Source organism: Canis lupus, chromosome 1 (assembly GCF_011100685.1).
Source record: "Canis lupus familiaris isolate Mischka breed German Shepherd chromosome 1, alternate assembly UU_Cfam_GSD_1.0, whole genome shotgun sequence".
NCBI lineage: Eukaryota > Metazoa > Chordata > Mammalia > Carnivora > Canidae > Canis > Canis lupus.
Window position 1 is genome coordinate 89,165,590 of NC_049222.1, and position 19,957 is coordinate 89,185,546.

Genomic DNA, 19,957 nt, shown 5'->3' on the forward strand with positions numbered 1-19,957 from the left:
ACAAATTAATGGTGGCACCTACTCTTCAAATTGGACCTTTGTAAGTCAGGGTATGTAGAAGCTGACTTAAGTGTTATTAATTTCCTCTGCCATTTCAGGCAAGTGGAGTCCCTTATGACTCTTGATTTAACCAGTGAAATTTCAATCGGTCCCCTCTCTCTTGCCAAATTAGTGCTCTTGAATGGGAAAACAAAGCAAAACAAAGCCAAAGACACACTCCTTGCTGGTGTCACCCTCCTGCCGAGCACTTCGGGCACACAGAGAGACATGTGCTATCTCGTGCAATGCAAGGCCGCACCATCTTTTGAGGCCAGCTGGCTGACAGCCAGTCTTTAAAAATCAGTAGATGAAAGCAGCTTAAAGTTCAAAATCAAATAATGTATTGTGGGCTGTCATTGACCGGGAACACGTGATATCAATGACTGTCTAAATGCCAAACCTCCCAAGCAGTTGGTACCACCCTGGGAAGTCGTGTTTTGAAGGCAATTTTAGATAAGTTAAAATGTTATGTAATATTCAGTACATGCACTAAACCTTTTATTTTGAACTAAAGGAAGAGGCATGTACCTTTTATTAATAGGAAATCCGTCTCTCCCCATCCCCACTACTTAAATGTTGAACAAATATTTAGAGAGCTTTGACTTGAAGGGACATCATACTCTTTGACTTGTCCAGCATTGGCCACAAATCCTCTTTAAAGCAGGGAGGACTATTCTAGCAGTCTTATGTGTTGTCCACATCTACTTATATAAGGCTTGGCACAGAATATCTGTACTGGCTGGGGTTGTCAATCTTTTTAGAGTCTCTGTTGCAACTACTTAGAGCTCTACTCAGCTCCAGACAACATGTAAATGAATGGATATGGCTGTGTTCCAATTAAACTTTATTAACAAAATGGGACAGGGAGGCATATTTATCCTAGGGGCTGTACTATGCTGACCCATGGTATATAAAGATAGGTTCTCAGATGAGTTAACATCAACATTACTTGAAATGCAGGTAGTTCGCTAACCTATCAAAACCATAATATCTAGCACTGAAATCTGACAACGCTCATATGAACCATTGACCAGTATGTTTGCTTGCCATTTAGAAAGATGTTTCACCCTGACAATAGTTCTGAGTAATTTTCTGCTCAATGACGGTATCCCTTGGCCATTCACATAAATCCCAAAGAGTGCAGACATCAAACTTACGGGCAATTTGTGTTCTGCAATGATCCTTATTGTCAAACTGAACTCCATTTTATAAATGAAGAGATTTTTTTTTTTAAGTGAAGAGATTAAAATGCAGAAGACTTTTAGGAATTCTTTAGGTAGATGATTATTCTTGAATATGGAAAATTATAAACATTTTTAGTGCCAGCTTTCAAGCTGTATTTTCCCTTACAGGGAAGACAGTGATGGGGGCTCCAAAAGTGGAGAAGTATTACAGCTGCTTATTGAGGGCCTGGAGAGACAGCTTTAGGTTGATAATTTTGAGGTCAAAGCTGGATACTTTTTCTGATTCAAAAAAGTAGGAATCCTGTTACTGTGCTTTCTTGCCACAGTGTAAGGAAACGCAAAACTCTGGAGACAGCCACCCTGAGTTCAAATCCTGCCTTTACCATTTATTGGTTGTACAGCTTTGGGTAAAGCCATTTACTGTCTCAGGGCCTTATCTACTTCCTATGTAAAATGGATATTTTTGTTTTTTGGTAAAGATGAAAGGTAAAAACAATAATTTAATATCATGTTATATAAATATTATATCAATAAAACCATGGGTGGCTCATAGTAGGTACTCCTAAGTTTTGCCACCTGAGGTTCATGTTTACAAGGCAAAACATTATGAAACATCCTCTTTCTTCTTCACTTATACATGAAAATTTATAACTAAGTTTCTGATCACAGCAGAGAACCTAGGGTCAAAAGATTAAGATATGGGCAAAGTCCTTTTACTCCTCTACTTTGATTTTGGAAGATCATGCAATTAGATCGTTGAAAGGGATTTTACATTATCCTTCAAATCTCAAGTCCAGAGGCTTTCCATCTACAAAATGAAATCATCTGTAGAACAAATATGTATTATCTAAAAATAACGTTGAGCTACTTTAACATAAATAAATAAATAAATAAATAAATAAATAAATAAATAACAAATGCATTTTGTTGCCAAGGGAAACAGATCCTGCAGCTTCACAATGGTAGTGAATTAGAACATCTCAAGGTACCCTAAGCAATTAGTTTTCTTCATGACCCAGATAGATTCAGTGCATGTTAGAGCCATCAGACACTTCAGAATGCTTAGTTGCTCACAACCAGGGACAGTCCTGCTGCTGCCCCCCTACCCCCCCGCCCATCTCCAGGCAGGTATAGAAGTACGGGCGGATGGGGAGGGTATTTTATCTAGCAGCTTTATTGTGGTATAACTGACATATAATAAGGTACAGTCTGTTAATTTTCATAGGTGTCTATATCCATGAAACCATCACCATGATCAAGATATTGAATTTACTCATCATTTTGGGGGAGCATTTTGATTGTGAGGGTAATAAGGAGATATTACTGGCATGGCCTTGGGGGGTGACAAAATTCCTGAAGTGTGCAGTCTTACACAAAGAATTGTCTTAACCAAAATAGCCACTGAGAAACGCTGGCTCCAATCGCTTTGTTAAACGAATGAAGAAACAGCCTAGATAAGGAAACTGAGGCAAGGCCCATATATGTTTCTTCTGTCCTTATGTAAATATACCCAGAGTACATCTGTTATTTAAACAAACAATACAGTGTTTGCTAAAAGAAATTCTTGTCTGAATCAAATGCTTCATGTCATATTGACATTTAAAAGCTATACATGTTTCAGGTGCACCTGGGTGGCTCAGTCGGTTGAGTGTCTGCCTTTGGCTCGTGATTTTAGGGTTGTGGGACTGAGTCACTGGGCTCCCTGCTCGGTGTTAGTCTGCCCACCTACCCCCCCAACACTGTGCTCTCTCTTTCTCTCTCTCAAATAAAAAAATTAAACAGAATCTTCAAAAAAAATAAAAGCTATATATCCTTTAAAATGATATATTTTAGGGATCCCTGGGTGGCGCAGCGGTTTGGCGCCTGCCTTTGGCCCAGGGCGCGATCCTGGAGACCCAGGATCGAATCCCACATCGGGCATCCCGGTGCATGGAGCCTGCTTATCCCTCTGCCTATGTCTCTGCCTCTCTCTCTCTCTCTCTCTATCATAAATAAATGAAAATTGAAAAAAAAATAAAATGATATATTTTAAATGTGACAGAGAGTTCCTCTAAGTAGGGTCAGTTAGCTAGGTATTCCTCTCCACCCAGTGATGTGTCTGCCATGCAGGGACTGGTGTTGTTACCCTGGCACAGAGAGTAGAGGTCAAAGACACAAATACTGGGTATGGACAATGCTGGCTTTCCTACTCCCGAGGAAAAAGGTGAAAAAAGACCTCATTGTGTCTTAATTATAAGATATAACATGCTTATAATAAATCATCCATGAACAAAAGGATTGATGGCACCATGAAAGTACCTATAGTACATATGAAGACCTACTTATGTGCTCCATATTGTAAAATATCTCACAGAGTGTCATGTATAATTTAGTTGCTAGATAAAATTTTAGGTATTAATTTATAAAGTCATTTGGGGTTTTATTAGTTGCACAAAGCATCTAACAACTCCAAGAATGAAACTTGGTTATCTATCAGAAAGATTATCACTGTAACATGGGAAGTAATGTGCCAGGTCAGTGGTTCTCAAACAATTATGCGCTCAGAATCACCTGGAGGGATTGTTCAACAGATGCTCCGTCTCACTTCCAGAGCTGCTGATTCAGTTGATCTGGGGTAGAGTCCAAGAATATGCATTTTTAAACAAGTTCCAGGTGATGCTGAGGCTGCAGGTCTGGGGAGTGCATGCTTGGCCATGCTTTCCCAGGAGCCCATCCATACTTGGCTCTATTGATTGGACACTACAGGTAGAAGAGACCGGGGGATGGTGCATGCTCTTTATCCACCCATCTGCCACTGTAACTGCTCTCAGTGGCCTGAACTCACTGCCAGTCACCCTACCACAGAAGACCTCGATTTCTCTTATTCTTTGTAGCCAAATTAAAAAGTCAGAATAAAAGATTCAGATAAACCTGTGACTTCCTGAGTTTCTAGAGAAAAAAAAAATGTAGTTAATATATACTTTCTGGGAATGATAAACAGACTGCAAAAACAAACACACAGGGGCACTTGGGTGGCTCAGTTGGTTAAGCATCTGACTTCGGCTCAGGTCATGATGTTAGGGTCCTGGGATCGAGCTCAGGCTCCCTGCTCAGTGGGGAATCTGTTTCTCCCTCTGCCCCTCCCCCACCCCCTGATCACTTGATTGCACCTCTTTTGCTCTCTCTCTTGCTCAAATAAATAAAATCTTAAAAAAATAAATAAAAACAAACACAGGACAATTTCCAACTATGGAAAGATGAACAGTGTCATGAGAAAACAGGATTATATCTTAGGTTTGAGCTGTCTGTCTCCTGTATGGAAACTTCTTCTGGGGGCTGCTAAGGACCCCAGAGAAGCAAATTTTAAAAGTTCTGATAGGGCAGCCCGGGTGGCTCAGCAGTTTAGCGCCACCTTCAGTCCAGGGCGTGATCCTGGAGACCGGGGATCAAATCCCATGTCAGGCTCCCTGCATGGAGCGTGCTTCTCCCTCTGCCTGTGTCTCTGCCTCTCTCTCTCTCTCTCTCTCTATGAATAAATAAAATACAATAAAATAAAAGTTCTGATAGATCAACTGTATTCTTCAGCCAAACTAGGCTGTCTGGGTTCATCACCTAATGGTTTGATTTCCAGACAGTTGACAACTGGACATGGAGATATATGTAACTATCATTTCCCTGAAGATTAAGAAAATAATAATAAGGCCATGCAGGTCCTGAGGGTCAAGGGTCACCCCAGCCATTCTCACCCGAGCCCAGGAATAACTATTAACAAAAGTGGCTTAATTGCCAGAGAAATACTTATTTTAAAATATATTATGTGTCTTCTAAGTCAACTCATAGCCCCAAAGATAAATTAATTGCCCTAAGCCCCCAAATCAAGTAGCTGTATTTTTATTTTCTAGATTCTTTTCTTTGAAAATCCCTGTCAGTAGTGGTGACATCTCCAATTTAACAATGATTACTTCTTCTCAGCCTAGCACTAGGCTTTAAGAATTTTAATTTATTTACTTTATTTTGGTAAAGACAATATAACATAGGGCTTTCCATTTAAACCATGTGTAAGTGTACAGTTCTGTGCAATTGAGGCCATTCACACTGTTGTGCAACCAAAGCCACCATCCATTTCAGATTTATTTGTTGAATAAATAAATGTACTCACTGCCCACCAAAAAAAAAATATGATAAAGCTGATGGTGGCACGTATGGTTAACTGGGGTGTGCTTGCAAATATGGTGTCAGGATAGCAGGAGTCTCATAAGGTCTCTGGAGGAAAGCTAAGTCAAAGTCATCATGAATGAAGACCTACATGACTGAGCTCAGATATGAAGCTCAGTCGTGAGCCTCCAGCCCATCTTTGAAATTGGAGGAAGCAACAACCTGGCACCAGTTGCTTCTAAAATGCCTTCTTTTGCTAAACCCATGCAGACATTACTCTGTGAGTACTGCACTCTTTCCCACTGAATTTCAAAGTCTGTCTTCACACAGTCTTCTAGGCATTACATAAACTATAAGTAGCTCACAGGACAGAACCTACTTCCTCTCTCCATATAAAAAATGCAAGCCATTGAGGCAACATAAAGTGACAATCATTTGCACTGCTTCTAGGCCTGCTAAAGGTCCAGCGTGAACACGTTTGCATGCACTGGTAGGAAAGTCTTCAATATGGAGATGCCACCAGGCAGGTTCTTTTGCACAGAAATCCTCACCAACAGAGATGTTCTTACCTGGGCAGGAACACGCTTTCCACCACATAAAAGTCTTGCATGAGGACATCTCTATCTGGCTTGGAAGTGAGATTCCCCACTGTGTATCCTATTCCCAGCTGAATAGCACCTTTGATAGCAGATGATGCAGTCTGCAAAGAAAACAAAGGTCAGGGTTAACCTCCATGGTCAAGGTCTCCTTCAAAGTTCCAAGCAGCGAGTGAGGTCAGATGTTTTTTCTTGTTCCAAAGCAAAGAGGAAGCTGGGTTTGGAGAGATGATAGGATGCTTCTTTTGATGGTGAGTCTATTCTGAACATTAAGGACCCTCCTTGATATGGAATTTTTTAATGATAATCTTTCCTACAAATATTTCTAAGGTCAAGTTATAGTCCCAAATCTCCACCTTTCTTTTAGTAAGAACTCAGAAATTTGGTAGGATACTTTCATTATGTAGCATTATTATTTCTATCAAAAGAGAAAGGCTACAGCCACATTTTTTAAAAATCTGAAGTTCTAGAACATACTTACAGGTGAGGAAGAGTATTTTATCTTCAGAAGAAATGAGAGAACAAAAAGTAACCTGAATCTGGATAAAGTTTAATTTGGAAATTGCTTACTGGTTTCATTTGCCATGGATCCATCAGCAAAATTTCCTACATTGATCTGTGATAAAACCCACAGAACTGGAATACCAATACTTCCAACCGACTACTTTCCCAGGATCATTCCATAATTCAATTCACACAATATTAGGGAATGATGCATCTACACACATGTGTATACTTATGTATACATGCATGCGTGTGAGTGTGTACATAGTTTTAACCAACACAATAGGAGAAAAAGCAGAATAACACCATTTAGGAAAATTAGAAGACAGTCTTCTTGATGTTTGTAAAAGTGTGGCCATTTCAGAAGTCAACTTTTGGGGACTTAGTCCTATGCTAGTGGTGGTTTGTTTGGAGGTGGGGTGGAAAGGCTGCAGATTAGCTTGTTCTATGTGTTCTTTGTTTGTGATCACAGAACAGCATCCAGACAGGTTTAAGGGGTCTGAGAGTTTTATGCAGAGATAATTTTGAGCCTTTAAGAATGAATTAGCTCCATAATTAAGGAAATCTGAGGATTAAGGATCAAATTTGAGGCCACGATCAATCAGTGTACAGCTCAGCCACTTCCACCCACACAGCTGGTAACAACCCTTCTCCCCGTGGAGTCATCATTTGGTGGCTTGCTCACCCCATTGCAAATGTGACATCATCCCTAGTCTGACGACAACTCCCTACTCTCCTCTGTACAGGAGGCAGAAAAATGGCCTGCATGCCTCTTTACTTAAGATCCCAGGGCAGCCGGATGGCAAAAGACTTAGAACTCAAAGCCCCCAGTGCAACTAGTGCTCCGAAAACAAAAAGGTTGCTATTTTAATTCTCCACTCTGAGCTCTGCAATGCCACCAGTTGGCATCAGTGACCTTTTGTACCCAGAGCTCTGACTTCTGAAGGCTGAAATGGAGTTCATTTTAACCTTGCATAAAAATTCAAAAGGCATCCCTTCTCCTATCCATTACTCAGAGCTGTATGGCACAAGGTATGACATCAGCATCTTCCAGAGGATCCGACACCCCGAAGAGTTCTGTTCCAGACCTATCAACATGGTCATGTGCTCTCAAAGTGCCTGTCTCTCTCTGTCCCCTACCCCTGACTGCTTTCTGGAACTATCTGTAGTTCTAACTTAATTCAGTCATCTAGCGCTCCTTGGGCTGGAACACCTGTCACACAGATGTAGTACTCAATTCTCTGTTGACTACCCTCCTCCCTGACCCCCAGCAACAGAAAGTGATCAAATAGTAGGAGTCTCTATCTGGTATTTTCAAACTTTAGAAAGCAGGAAAATCTCTGCGATACTTATTAAAACAGACCAAAGGCAAAACCATGGAGACAGTAAAAAGAGCAGTGGTTGCCAGGGGTTCGGGGAGAGGTGGCCAGGGGTTGGGAGATGAGGGTGGAGTACAGAGGGTGTTCAGGGCAGGGAAAATACTCTGTAGGACACTGTACTGGTGGCTACAGGTCATTATACATTTGTCTAAACCCATAGAAACCCATCAAGAGTGAATCATAATGGAAACCATGGACTTTGGCTGACTATGATGTGTCAATGCAGGTTCATCAATTGTAGCAAATGCACTGTGTTCTAGTGGGGGATGGTGACAGTGGGGATGCTCTGCATGTGTAGGGGCAGAGAGTACATGGAAAATCTCTACACCTTCTCAATATTTCTGTTACCCTATGACGACTCTAAAAAATGTCCTTAAACAAAAAAGTCAATGGGCATTGCCAACCAAAACCAAAACCAAGAACAGATGGATGGGTTGCATTTCTAGGCTTTCTGGAGGTCTAGGGGGAGGCTCAAGGATTGGCTCTTGCTGTAAGAAGCACTGGAAAAATCTTCCTCCTATGGCAGAAGATTAAATTTTGAGTTCCCCAAAGAATAAGATTGTGGAAGGAGCCCTACTGACGTCTGTTTATGTTAAACCCCCAAGCAGACTTGTGATCCTATTACCTTCTTTTTAACTTCTTAAAATTCAAGAGCTCTGATGGGAGAATGTAGCAATTATAATACAAGTTAATATTTTTTGGATCAACTCTTTGTGTCAGACACTAGATATACAACCATCACACAATCACAATCCAGCATAATCATAGCACCTACTTACAGAGCATTTGCTACGTGGCAGGCATTGCTCTAAGTGCTTTTGATTATTCGAACTCTTTGATCCTCACAATGACCCTATGAAGTAGGTATTATTACTATTTCCATTTTACTAACTCAGAAAGGTTTAGTAACGTACATTAGGTCACACAGCTAGGGAAGATGTGGTACTAGGACTCATACCTGGGGAGTCTGGCTCCAGAGTCCAAGTTATAAGCCACTATATACCACAGCATATAACATCTAAATCTCTGAATGCATAGGATCCTTTCAAGGACCCTGAGAAGTAGCAACAATTGCACCCATTTTACAGGTGGGGATTTAAGGCACTACAAGGTTAAGGGACTTGCTCCAGCCATGTTGCTAGCATGTGGTAGAGTCTTGCTGCAAAGCCCACGCTGCTTCCACATCTGTTTTTTCGTTTGTTTTTTTTTTCCAAAATGAGCCCAGAATCCAAGTCAGAAGTTGCCTTTAAAGTCTAGCCGTTTGACCTCAGCAAAGGAAGTAGCTCTGTGGGAGCCATTCCTTTTGATAAAATAGGGATAAAATATTTTATTTGCTTCCAGTCCTACCCAGCCATGAGTAAGCCTAGGAAAAACTGTAAACCACTTGGTAAACCAGTATAAATACTGGTTAATGTCATTTAACGTTAAATGTTTATGTTAGTATCACTACTAATAATGTGGGGAGGTATAAACATAAGGAGGTATTTTGCTGCTGAGGGAGGGATCACGCTTTGAGGTTTCCTCCTTTCCATCTCCCTGTAAAATTAAGTGCTTTAGCCCTGATGCATTTGTGTAGAATTAAAAAGCATTTTGCCTACTTTGTGGAAATTTCTGATGGCATTCACAGAGGCATGTGGTTTCTTGAGTCACCAGCAGTAAAGGCCTCACCATGGGGCCTGGTGATGGGCAGTGCTGTCGCATTTTCTAACACAGCCACTCTTGAGCAAGATGTGCTTTAAAACTGTAAAACTGACGGCACCAGGGTGGCTCAGTAGTTGAGCATCTGCCTTCAGTTCTGGACATGATCCCAGGGTCCTGGGATTGAGTTCCACATCGGGCTCCCTGTGAGGAGCCTGCTTCTCCCTCTGCCTGTGTCTCTGCCTCTCTCTCTGTGTCCCTCATAAATAAAATCTTTTAAAAAACCCTGTAAAATTGAAATGCTACCTGGAGTGTCTATGGTTGGCAGAAGAGTAAACCATGATGATGATGAAGAATCTTCTGTGTGCAGTACCAGTGGTTGGTCTTCTAGAATCAGCAATTCTTTCCCTGCAAACTGTGAACCACAAGCCCTTCTTCCTTCCTTGGGGATACCCTCCAACAGATCAGCGAACCAGTAACAAGTGGACGGCTCACACATACTCAGCCTCTCCAGTTTGCCTGGCAGGACTCTACGTACGTTTTAACAGTGCTGGGACATTACCATTTTCCTGTCGAACTCCAACAGGGACCTTTGACTCCTTTAAAACATATAGTTCAAGATTTCAGAACACAGTGAAACAGTCTATTTTTAGGTCAGTACTTTGCATGGGCTAAGTGGCAGCAACATGTTGCCTGGATACTAGTAAAACCTCTACAGCATTTCATACTCAGAGAGTGAACCAGAGAACATCACAGAAGCAAACCACCAACACTTACTTTCATAACTCCTCTTTCCTAACCCAAACTTGCACAGGGATGGTGTTAATAAGAGGAAGATGAAGGTCAGCTTGCATTTGTGTAACAGATCCTATGTTTCAAAGACCTATCTTTTAATGATCGTATTTGATCCTCATAATTTTTACATAGGTAGGGAGGGTTTACAAAGCCCATTTTATAGGGGCACCTGAGAGGCTCAGTCGGTTAAGCATCCAACTCTTGGTTTCGGCTCATTTCATGATCTCAGGGTCCCAAGATCAAGTCCTATGTTAGGCTCCCTGCTCAGCGGGGGATCTGCTTGTCCCTCTCTCTCTGCCCCTCCCCCTAATGCTTGCTTGCTCTCTCTCTCTCTCTCTCTCTGGAATAAATAAAGTCTTTTAAGAAATTTTTAAAAAATAAAGCTCATTTTATAATAAAGGACTGCAGCTCTGGGAGATTAACTGAATCTAAATCCCTTGGCAGTGCATGGCAGAGCCAGGGGTGAAACTGTGATCACCAAGGCCCCTGGTTCAGTGCTCCACCCTCGACATTGTTGTACGGGCCTGAATTTTTCTGCTGGAGACAGATCTGACTGAAGCCAAAAAGTACTGGCACGATGAGTTAATCATGGTGACAGCAACAATACGACTAAACATCTGTGGAAACCTACTATTACGGGAGCAGTGATCCTGACAACAGTAAGATTTAAATGAAGTGACATGGGTTACAGGAAACTGCTTTCTTCAGCACATTGTCTATGAAATTGGATCACTTAATATGCCATCTGATATCACTGGCCTGAAAAGGAAGTATGAAAACATTTCATGTCAACAGCATTTTCCCCTCCAAGGTGTTCTGATGAACTAATTATGGGATTGCAGCCATTATAGATGATGCCGCAGTGATTTTTATCAGAAGTACAGATCTCATTGTGTCACCACCTAGCTTGAAACCCTCTAATGGGTTCCTGGTGTCCTCACTGCAGGATTAAGCCCAAACCCTTTAGCTTTACATGGAAGCCCATCTGATAGCATTACTCCTTCCTGACATCCATGGATTCTTGCATCCAAATTAAAAAGAGATTCCCCACCCCTCCAACACCCCCCACCATGCACACATATACTCACACACACACACTCATAAAAACACACCCACACCCACACTCTATCCTTTGAGCAAGCTGACATTATAGGTCCATGATACCTAACAACTGCCTATGACATTTCCTGCTTATGTGCATTTTTCCCAAGGAGAGGGCCTGATGTGCTTTCTTTTTTTCAGAATGTCTGTTTTTTCCAAAACCACACACAGATCTAGGAAGTCTAGTTCTAAATTACAAATGTTCACTGCCAAGGTGCCTTAGACTAGGCCATAAACACCTGGCTCAGTAATACCTTTTCATAGCAAGAGGAGGCAGCTCTCGTCTAACAGGAAGAAGCCCACTCTCAGGTATAGGGTAACCCCCAGCCCAGCCCCATCTCTGAACCTATACTCAAGAATGGAGACATAGGCTTCTTGTCCCATGATAGAAATAAGAGAAAAGACAGAGGGACAGATTGCATAGAATGGGTCATAGGACTACAGAAATGGGCAAGTCTGGGGGTGAACAACCTAAGGCCTGCTGAAAGAGAGTGGGGCCACCTCTTGCCTTCAGGTTGTTCAAACCATGTCTCCAGTCCCTCCCCTTCTTATGTCAACTTTCTATTGCTGCAGTAGCAAATAGCATCCAGGAGAATCTCCCCATCCACAGATCACTAACTGGATCACATCTGCAAAGTCCTTTTTCCATTTAAGGTAACATATATACAAAGTCTAGGGATTGGGGCAGAGCCAACCATGAGGGCCCCATAATTCTGCAGATCATTTTTCTCTACTTCAGGACTGACTCTAGCATTTTCTCTGGAATTTCCTCAGGCAAAGAGAAGAGCTCCCTTCAGAACTCCATTTGGTCAGATGCCCTTCTTTCACTTAACAAAGATCTGCGGATTTTCTGTGAGCCAGGCATCGGGGAAAGAAGGACATGGTTCTTGCTCTTGTGGGAGCTTCTGGTCTAGTAGGTGAATGAGATGTCAAGCAAAGACCCTCAGACATAATGACAACAGCAGTCTGGGACATAAACAAGAGGGTGAAGTGACTGAGGCCCAAAGGGTAGAGGTCCATTCTGGAAAGGTAGAGTTAGGAGAGGTGGCCCTGAGGAACAGTACACAGGCAGAAACCTAGAAGGTAAGAAGGGCCAGTCCGCAGGCTGTCTGGAGGCCCCACATGTGCCAGAGGCTCTTCTATGAATGGGGATACAGAAGTGGCCTGGCCAGAGTCCTGGCCCACCAGGAACCGTGAGTCCCATGAGGAGGTCGGGGGAACAGATTTCCAGGTAGAGACGAGCAGCAGTTCAGGGACCCAAAAACAGACCATCGGGGGTCAACTGCAGTGGGCCACAGAGAAGGTGCCAGAACCGGAGGCCGGAAAGACATAGTGCTCCACCCTCCACAGTGTTCCAGATCCAGGGCTTACAGCCATGCAAAGGGTTTTTGTGTTTTGATAAGGAAACAGCATCCTAATTTGAAAAGGATCATTCTGGCTGCTGGGAGGAAGGAAAGTTAGCAGGCTGTTGTAGTGGTTCCCACAGATGAGAAGATGGACAGAAGACAAGAATGTGAGAGAGATTTTGGAAGGAGTTAGGGCTTGCTGTGAACTAGAAATGAGGGCAAGCAAAGTACCAACAAATCCTGGTGTTTTTCTGGATAAGTTGAGAGGATGGAAGTTCCTCGACTAAGGTAGGAGACTGAGGAGGAACACGTTTTGGAGGGATGATCAAACGGTCCATTTGAGATGCCAATGAGACATCCAGTTAGAGACATAAAGATACAAGTCTGGAGCTTTGAATAGAGGTTTGGGCTGAAAATTTGAATCTGAGTGTTTCTGGCATATAAAGGGTATTGAAAACCAAGGAGCTGGGTGAGTAACACAAGGAGACGGTGGAAAGTTCTAGAAGGGCCCTGGACATGATGAAACATTGAGGGACCAGAAGGAGAATCATTAGCGATGACAGAGGAGTGACTGCAGGAGTAGGAAGAAAATCAGGAAAACATGGCTTTATAGAAACTGAGAAAAGAGAACTTGAAGAAAGGAGTGACCAGAATCTCAACCAACCGGCTGTTTCATTTGGGAATATGAATGTTACAACTTGCTGGCATAGCAAAAGCTATGGGTTAAATTCTCTATTCTTTGTCTCTCGTATCATTGATTCATAAGTAAGTCCAAGTATGGATCTTGAATACGTGACGAAATTCATCGATAAACTCCAATCAAATCCTGTCATCATTTAAACCATATTTTTCAAATGTGCTTTTAACTTCAAAAAAATAAAATGGTAGTTTACAAAAGCAGGATGCAAAATACATATAATAAAATCTGAAAAAGAAAACTTCACAACCTTATTTATACACATCCACAGAGGAAAATAGGTCAGGAAAGAAATATATCAAACTGTATGATTATTTGTGGGTGGTGGAACAGTAGGTGATCTGTACTTTCAAGCCTTATACTTCTTGAATTTCCCAAATGTTCTGTTATATGTAGGAAAAGAACTGTCCTTCAACCAAGGTACTGCTACTATATCAATTCATTTTGAGGGATGAATATACACATATGTACATGTATATACATGTTTGGGATTTGCTCATTTTTAATTTTAAAATTTTAAAGATTTTATTTATTTATTCTTGAAAGATACAGAGAAAGAGGCAGAGACACAGGCAGAGGGAGAAGCAGGCTCCCTGCGATGAGCCTGATATGGGACTTGATCCCGGGATCCTGGGATCCTGGAATAAGAACCTGAGCTGAAGGCAAATGGTACCCCTTTGCTCAGTTTTTAAATCTCACTTTCTTTCAGGTCAAGGTCCCACTGCTAGAAATCTATGTAACAGCTACACCCTCGTGAAATGTAATTATCATCAACTTTGTCTCCCATTGCTTTTCTAAACTTATTCTGGGGTTAGATCTTCTTTCTCTTGCCCTAGGATAAAATTTAGGGTAGGTCTATGACTCTTCAGGTGACTCCCAGAATTAAAGGTCCTCTGCTCATCTCCAGTTATAGATTGTTAAAAATGTATTTGGGAAGTCTAGCAATAAAAACCAATGGGACACCTCCACAGTAATGTATGGGAAGTTTGAGAGTGATGCCAGTGTTTACTCCCTTCTTTGTTCCTATGAGGAATCTGATGTGGACAGGTACATCCTGAAAGTTAGAGCTCCTTTCTTATAGGAATCTCCAGATAACTCCTATTTTGTGTTCTAGAAACTACCACTCTCTTAACCTCTCAGGCCTAAGGGAGGCAACGAGGTATGTACTAGTCTCAAGATACCTTGCTGTTCCCTGTAGTTTCCTTATATTCTCCCCATACCTTTGCCAACAGTGTCCTCTGTAAAGTCTCCTCAAATCACTCAATCTGAATGTGTCATCCATTCACTGTCCAGACCCTCTAGGGAAAGACCCACGTACAGTCCACCAGCAAAGATCAGTTACACTGCCTCACCGGGACTCGAGGAGAGCTGGCTTCCTCTCCTCTAGAAGGGCTAGCTCTCCTCTAGAAGAGGGAACACAGACTCCAGTGGACGGCTTGCTGTCCTGGCCACACCATAGGTCCTACAACCTTAACTAAAACCTAGGCGTGTCCCCATGCCTTCAGTGTCATCCTTCTCCATTCTCCTTTTGGCTTCCCACCTACGCCCTAGGTCCACTTCCACTGTGATTCTCTCCATGCAATCTTTGATCATTGAGCAGCTAGACATCTTGTCTCCCTTCTCCCAGTAGGTGTGGTTTCACAAATGACTTTTGTGGTATTCTGTTACTGTCATAGTTGGAAACTACTTTTCTTATATAATTTCTGCAGCCTTCTACAATTTTGAAAATCAGAATGCTGGAGATAATGAGTAAGAATAATTATGTTCCTACCCTGTGCCTGCGCAGAGCTTCCACATGGAGAAACTGCCTCACAACAAGGTCATTGTGACATACTGGGCACTAAACAACCTTGTAAGATGCCCAAGACAGACTCGCTTTATGTTTAATTTTCTTTTATTACTAAGCAGTCTTTTAACAAAATCTCTGTGTATCCACTTGTTGGAAGGAAGGTTTGAGTCTCTAAATGTGATGGAAAAGGTAGAACAAAGGTAAGGTGTTTCATGGTTTCTTTTAAATGATCTCTACCTTATTTATATGATTGGCAGTGGAATTCTCTCATTGGAATGGAAAAGCATATTAAGCGAATGCTTCTCATTAACAGAAAAACACCATACTCTTTAGGTATTCAGCAGTGGTAAATTATATACTCTTAATTGCCCTTAAAGGAGATATACCATCAAGTGCAGATGAAATTTTTGATTTAGGACAGAACAGCATCATGAATGCTGCCATGTTATCCTTTCAAAATATTACAGCATACACCGAGATATTCATCATCAGTGGGGAACAGTATAATAACCTTAACACTATATACACTAGGGAAGAAAGTTTCATTTGTTTGTACATTCAAATAAAAATATTATTGGGGCACCTGGGTGGCTCTGTCAGTTAAGCAGCTAGCTCTTCGTCTCAACTCAAGTCATGATCTCAGGGTTGTGAGATCCAGCCCTATATCAAGCTCAGCGCTCAGCAGGGAGTCTGCTTGAGATTCCTTCTCCCCCTCGCTTTGCCCCTCCCCTTGCTTGTGTGCTCTCTAAAATAAATTAAAATATTATTTATTTGATACAAGTTTAGATTCAAAAGGTAAAAATAAAAAGGGATTAATTTTTCATCTGTCTAGAATCAACAAAAACCAAGTTTCACCTCATCTTAAGAGTATTGTTTCCCGTAAGGGAGTTGTTGATTTTAAAGGTAAAATATATTAGTGCTAAGCACTGCTTTGGGGAGGGGACACCACAATGCCAATGGCAGATGATGCTAGTTGTCTGCAGTACCTATTTGCCCTTCTTATTGAGCAGCTATTCTCAACAAGGGTTGATTTTGTCCCACATGGGACACCTGGCAGTGTCTGGAGATAATTCTGGTTGTCATAAATGGGGGTGTGTGTGTGTGCCATTGACATCTTTTGGACAGAGCCCTGGGATGCTGCTAACATACAATGCACAGCAAAGCCCCCTCAACAAAGAATTATCGAGCCCCAGACACAAATAGTACCAATGTTAAGAAACTCTATTAGACAGTAATAGAAATTTTAATTGGGTATTTTGCCTGCTTCTCTTGCCATCAACTATTGTCAGGTGACTAATTGCAGACCAATGTGTTGTGAGAGGAAATGATGTGTTCAACTCCCAGGTCACACTGTTATCAGGACAGAGTGTGTCCTCTGCAGATGTGATGGCTGGAGATGAAGCAGCCCTCCCTGATCCAATCTGGAAGCTGCCCACAGATGATGGGAGCAGAACAAGATAGAAACCTGTACCCCTGATGACTCTGCAGAGGAAGTAAATCACTTCCATCCTGTCGTGCATGAGAAAAACAAACTTCAACTCCGTGTAAGCCACAGGCATTCCGGTTCTGAGTTTTATACATAATTGAACCTGTATTCCAAGTGCTGGTGACCTGTGAACACAGGAGCAGACGTTCTTTACCTGAAATATGATACAGACCCAAAAAGGTCTCAAACTGAAAGAGGAATGTCTACACAGACAGCACTGCTCAATTAAAACAAACAAACAAACAAAAAAACAAAAAACAAAAAAACAAAAAACAAACAAAAAACAACCCCACAATGTAACCCATGCTCATTGAGAACAAGTCCAATAACTTAACCACAGAAAGTAGGACAGGGAGCCTGTGACTCTGAGACTGAGTGGCCACCACGGCCAAAGACCTAGCTAGCTCCAATCATCAGGGTGTGGGTGTGCAGGTGGTGAGTGGCAGGTGTTTGCAGAGCTACAAACACCCGCTCAGGGTGGATAGTAAATCCATGGGTGGCTCCTACCTGCAGTCAAGGGTGGTCTTGGAGCACCTTGGAGGAACTCAGAACCCAAGCCCAGGACAACAGAGAGAAAGAGCAGAGAGAAGACCATGGATGCCCAAAGCATGACCACTCAGCTCCTTCTACCACACCCTGCCCACCACCTCTAATGGATACCTTGGTAGTAAATGTCTTTTCTACATTTCTTGAAAAGAAAAAAGGGGAAGTAAAATGTGAACATGATCTTCAGAGCTAACTATTATCACTTCTTTTATGTGTGTCTTTCTATACTTTTTTCTTTACACATCAAAAATACATGTGCACATATATCTATTAAAGAATAAAAATGGCTCTTACTGAATAGTTCTACTGGAGTTTTTAAAAAAGATTTTATTTAAGAGAGAGAGCGAGAGCACGAACAGGGGGAGAGGCAGAGGGAGAAGCAGGCTCCCTGCTGAGCAGGGAACCCAATGTGGGACTCGATCTCAGGACCCCAGGATCATGAACTGAGCTGAAGGCAGACACTCAATGGACTGAGCCTCCCAGCTGCCCCTGCAATTTGTCTTTTTTTTTTTCTACATTATATCCTAACATGTCCATCTACACAAATTCTCATTATTTTTCATGGTTACAGAGTGTTTCATAGTTTGTATGCAACACAACTGTTTTATATCTATTCTTCGACTGATGGCCATTAGGGTTCCTGTTCTTTTATTTTTTTTTTTTTTTATTTTTTAAAGATTTTATTTATTTATTCATGATAGTCACACACACAGAGAGAGAGAGAGAGAGAGAGAGAGAGAGAGGCAGAGACACCGGCAGAGGGAGAAGCAGGCTCCATGCAGGGAGCCCAACGTGGGATTCGATCCTGGGTCTCCAGGATCGCGCCCTGGGCCAAAGGCAGGCACCAAACCGCTGCACCACCCAGGGATCCCTCTTCTCTCTTTTAATAGCAAATAATGCTGCAATGAACACCCTTGCTTGTATATTCTTGCCCATTTATCTCCTGGGTATTTCTGCAGCATAGATGCTTAGAACGCTGAGGGAAAAGATATGTACATTTATACTTTTGGTAGGTACTGCCAAAATGCATTCTAAGACATTTTGTCAATACTGTCACCAACGGAGTAGAAGAACGTGCTTGTCATCAAGCCCTCACCAACACTGCTACCATTAATACTGTTATTTTGTGCTCCTCTTGCTGGTTGGGTTCCCATTTTCCTGATCACCTATAAGGGACACCTCTTTTGTGTGTTTGCTGTATTATCCGCTTTTAAATTAATAATTTTCATTTCTTTATGGTTACACACTAGTAGCCACGCTCAATTATTTTATATCAATTAAAGCTCAACTGCATTTACAAAATAATGCCACTAGAAACTCTGAAGCAGTAAAATTCTATGTCTGCTCTCAGGATTTTTTTTTTTTTAATTTTTGAAATTATAAGCTTTCACAGTGTAGAAAGGGTAGCTATTCTTATCTAAGAAATGGTTCTTCTTTCTTTTTACTATAATACACATTTGCACTTCTCTAGTTGTTAAGATTTGAAATAGTACCTTAGAAGAATTCTAAGATATATCAGATTCACATTTTTTTTTGCAAATAGAAATGTGTTCCATAATTGGCTCATTGGGATGAGGGGCTCTTTTGGGGGAAACACGTAACAGCAGCCTGGGAATGAGGGGAGATTGAGAAACACACCTGGGGAGAGATACAGAGAAGTTGTAAAGACACTTCTCTACCTGTCCCTTTAGAGTCTTACACTGTATAGTTAAAAAAGATCTTGTGGGTGGCCTCCTTTGTAGTGGGAAGTGCTCAGCCATCTGTAGCTGGAGTTACTGCACATGGTAGCAATCTCCTGCCCTACCTCTACTTCATTTCTTTCTGGGGAAAGCTGAATGAATGGAGCACACAGGGATCATTTCATTATTCTGCTGGTACTGACATTTCTGGAGTGCCTACTGTGATCTAGATGTTGTACTGAGTGCATGAGAGGTGTTTTCACCTTGATATGTATTATCTTCACAAAACTATTCGAGAAGTAAAACTGTTACTTCTGATTTACCTATGATGAAACTGGCTCAGACAGAGAAGCAAGGGGCGCCTGGGTGGCTCAGTTGGTTAAGTGGCCAACTCTCGATTTCAGCTCAGGTTATGATCTCAGGGTTGTGAGATCAAGCCCCGTTTTGGGCTCCGCCCTCAGTGAGAGGTCTGCTTAAGATTCTCTCTCTCCCTCTGCCCCTCCTCACGTCCCCCATTTGCACTTGGGTGCTTGGTCTTTCTCTAAAATAAATACAAGAAATCTTAAAAAGAAAAAGATAGAGAAACTTACCCAAAGCTACATAGTGAGGAAGTGACAAAGCTGGCCCTTATATGCAAGTCCATGTTCCCAACTATCATATTCAACATCATGACGGGACACAGAAATACAGAGATGTCAGGTTTGCCAGTTGATTTAGCACAGGCCCAGCTAAATTCTATGGCTAGTCTAATGACCATAGAATTAACCTGGCTGTGTGGGCCTATTTCCAGGCCCAAACCAGGCCAGCTGCTATTCTTTTTATTTATATTCTCCATTGACCAGCAAATCCATGGTTTGCCCAGAGGTGTGGAGGTGGGGCAGGGCCAAGCCTCACCCTTAGAGTGTCCCCAGGAGACATTTTCACAGAACTCTGTCAGGTCAGGTGCAGGGAAACACGGGCATGAGTTTGAGAGGCATCAAGTTGGTGCCAAAATAGAAAGGTTTCAATGCAATGTTAGCATTTTAAATCTTTACAAAAGGAATG

The 19,957-nt window shown here is 41.9% G+C and overlaps 1 protein-coding gene and 1 long non-coding RNA gene across 8 annotated transcripts in view; one reads left to right on the forward strand and one right to left on the reverse strand.

Annotated features, from left to right (window-relative positions):
• PIP5K1B (phosphatidylinositol-4-phosphate 5-kinase type 1 beta) overlaps positions 1-19,957 on the reverse strand; it is a 299,484-nt gene that overhangs the window by 132,471 nt on the left and 147,056 nt on the right. For all 7 annotated transcript variants that reach the window (XM_038527137.1, XM_038527138.1, XM_038527139.1 and 4 more), the window contains one exon: positions 5,927-6,057. In XM_038527137.1, coding sequence (XP_038383065.1) covers positions 5,927-6,057 — 131 coding nt within the window. The remainder of the gene's footprint in view (positions 1-5,926; positions 6,058-19,957) is intronic.
• Positions 15,229-19,957, forward strand: part of LOC111096775 — a 30,754-nt gene continuing 26,025 nt past the window's right edge. Inside the window, exon 1 of the long non-coding RNA XR_005354231.1 lies at positions 15,229-15,402. This is a non-coding gene — a long non-coding RNA (uncharacterized LOC111096775). The remainder of the gene's footprint in view (positions 15,403-19,957) is intronic.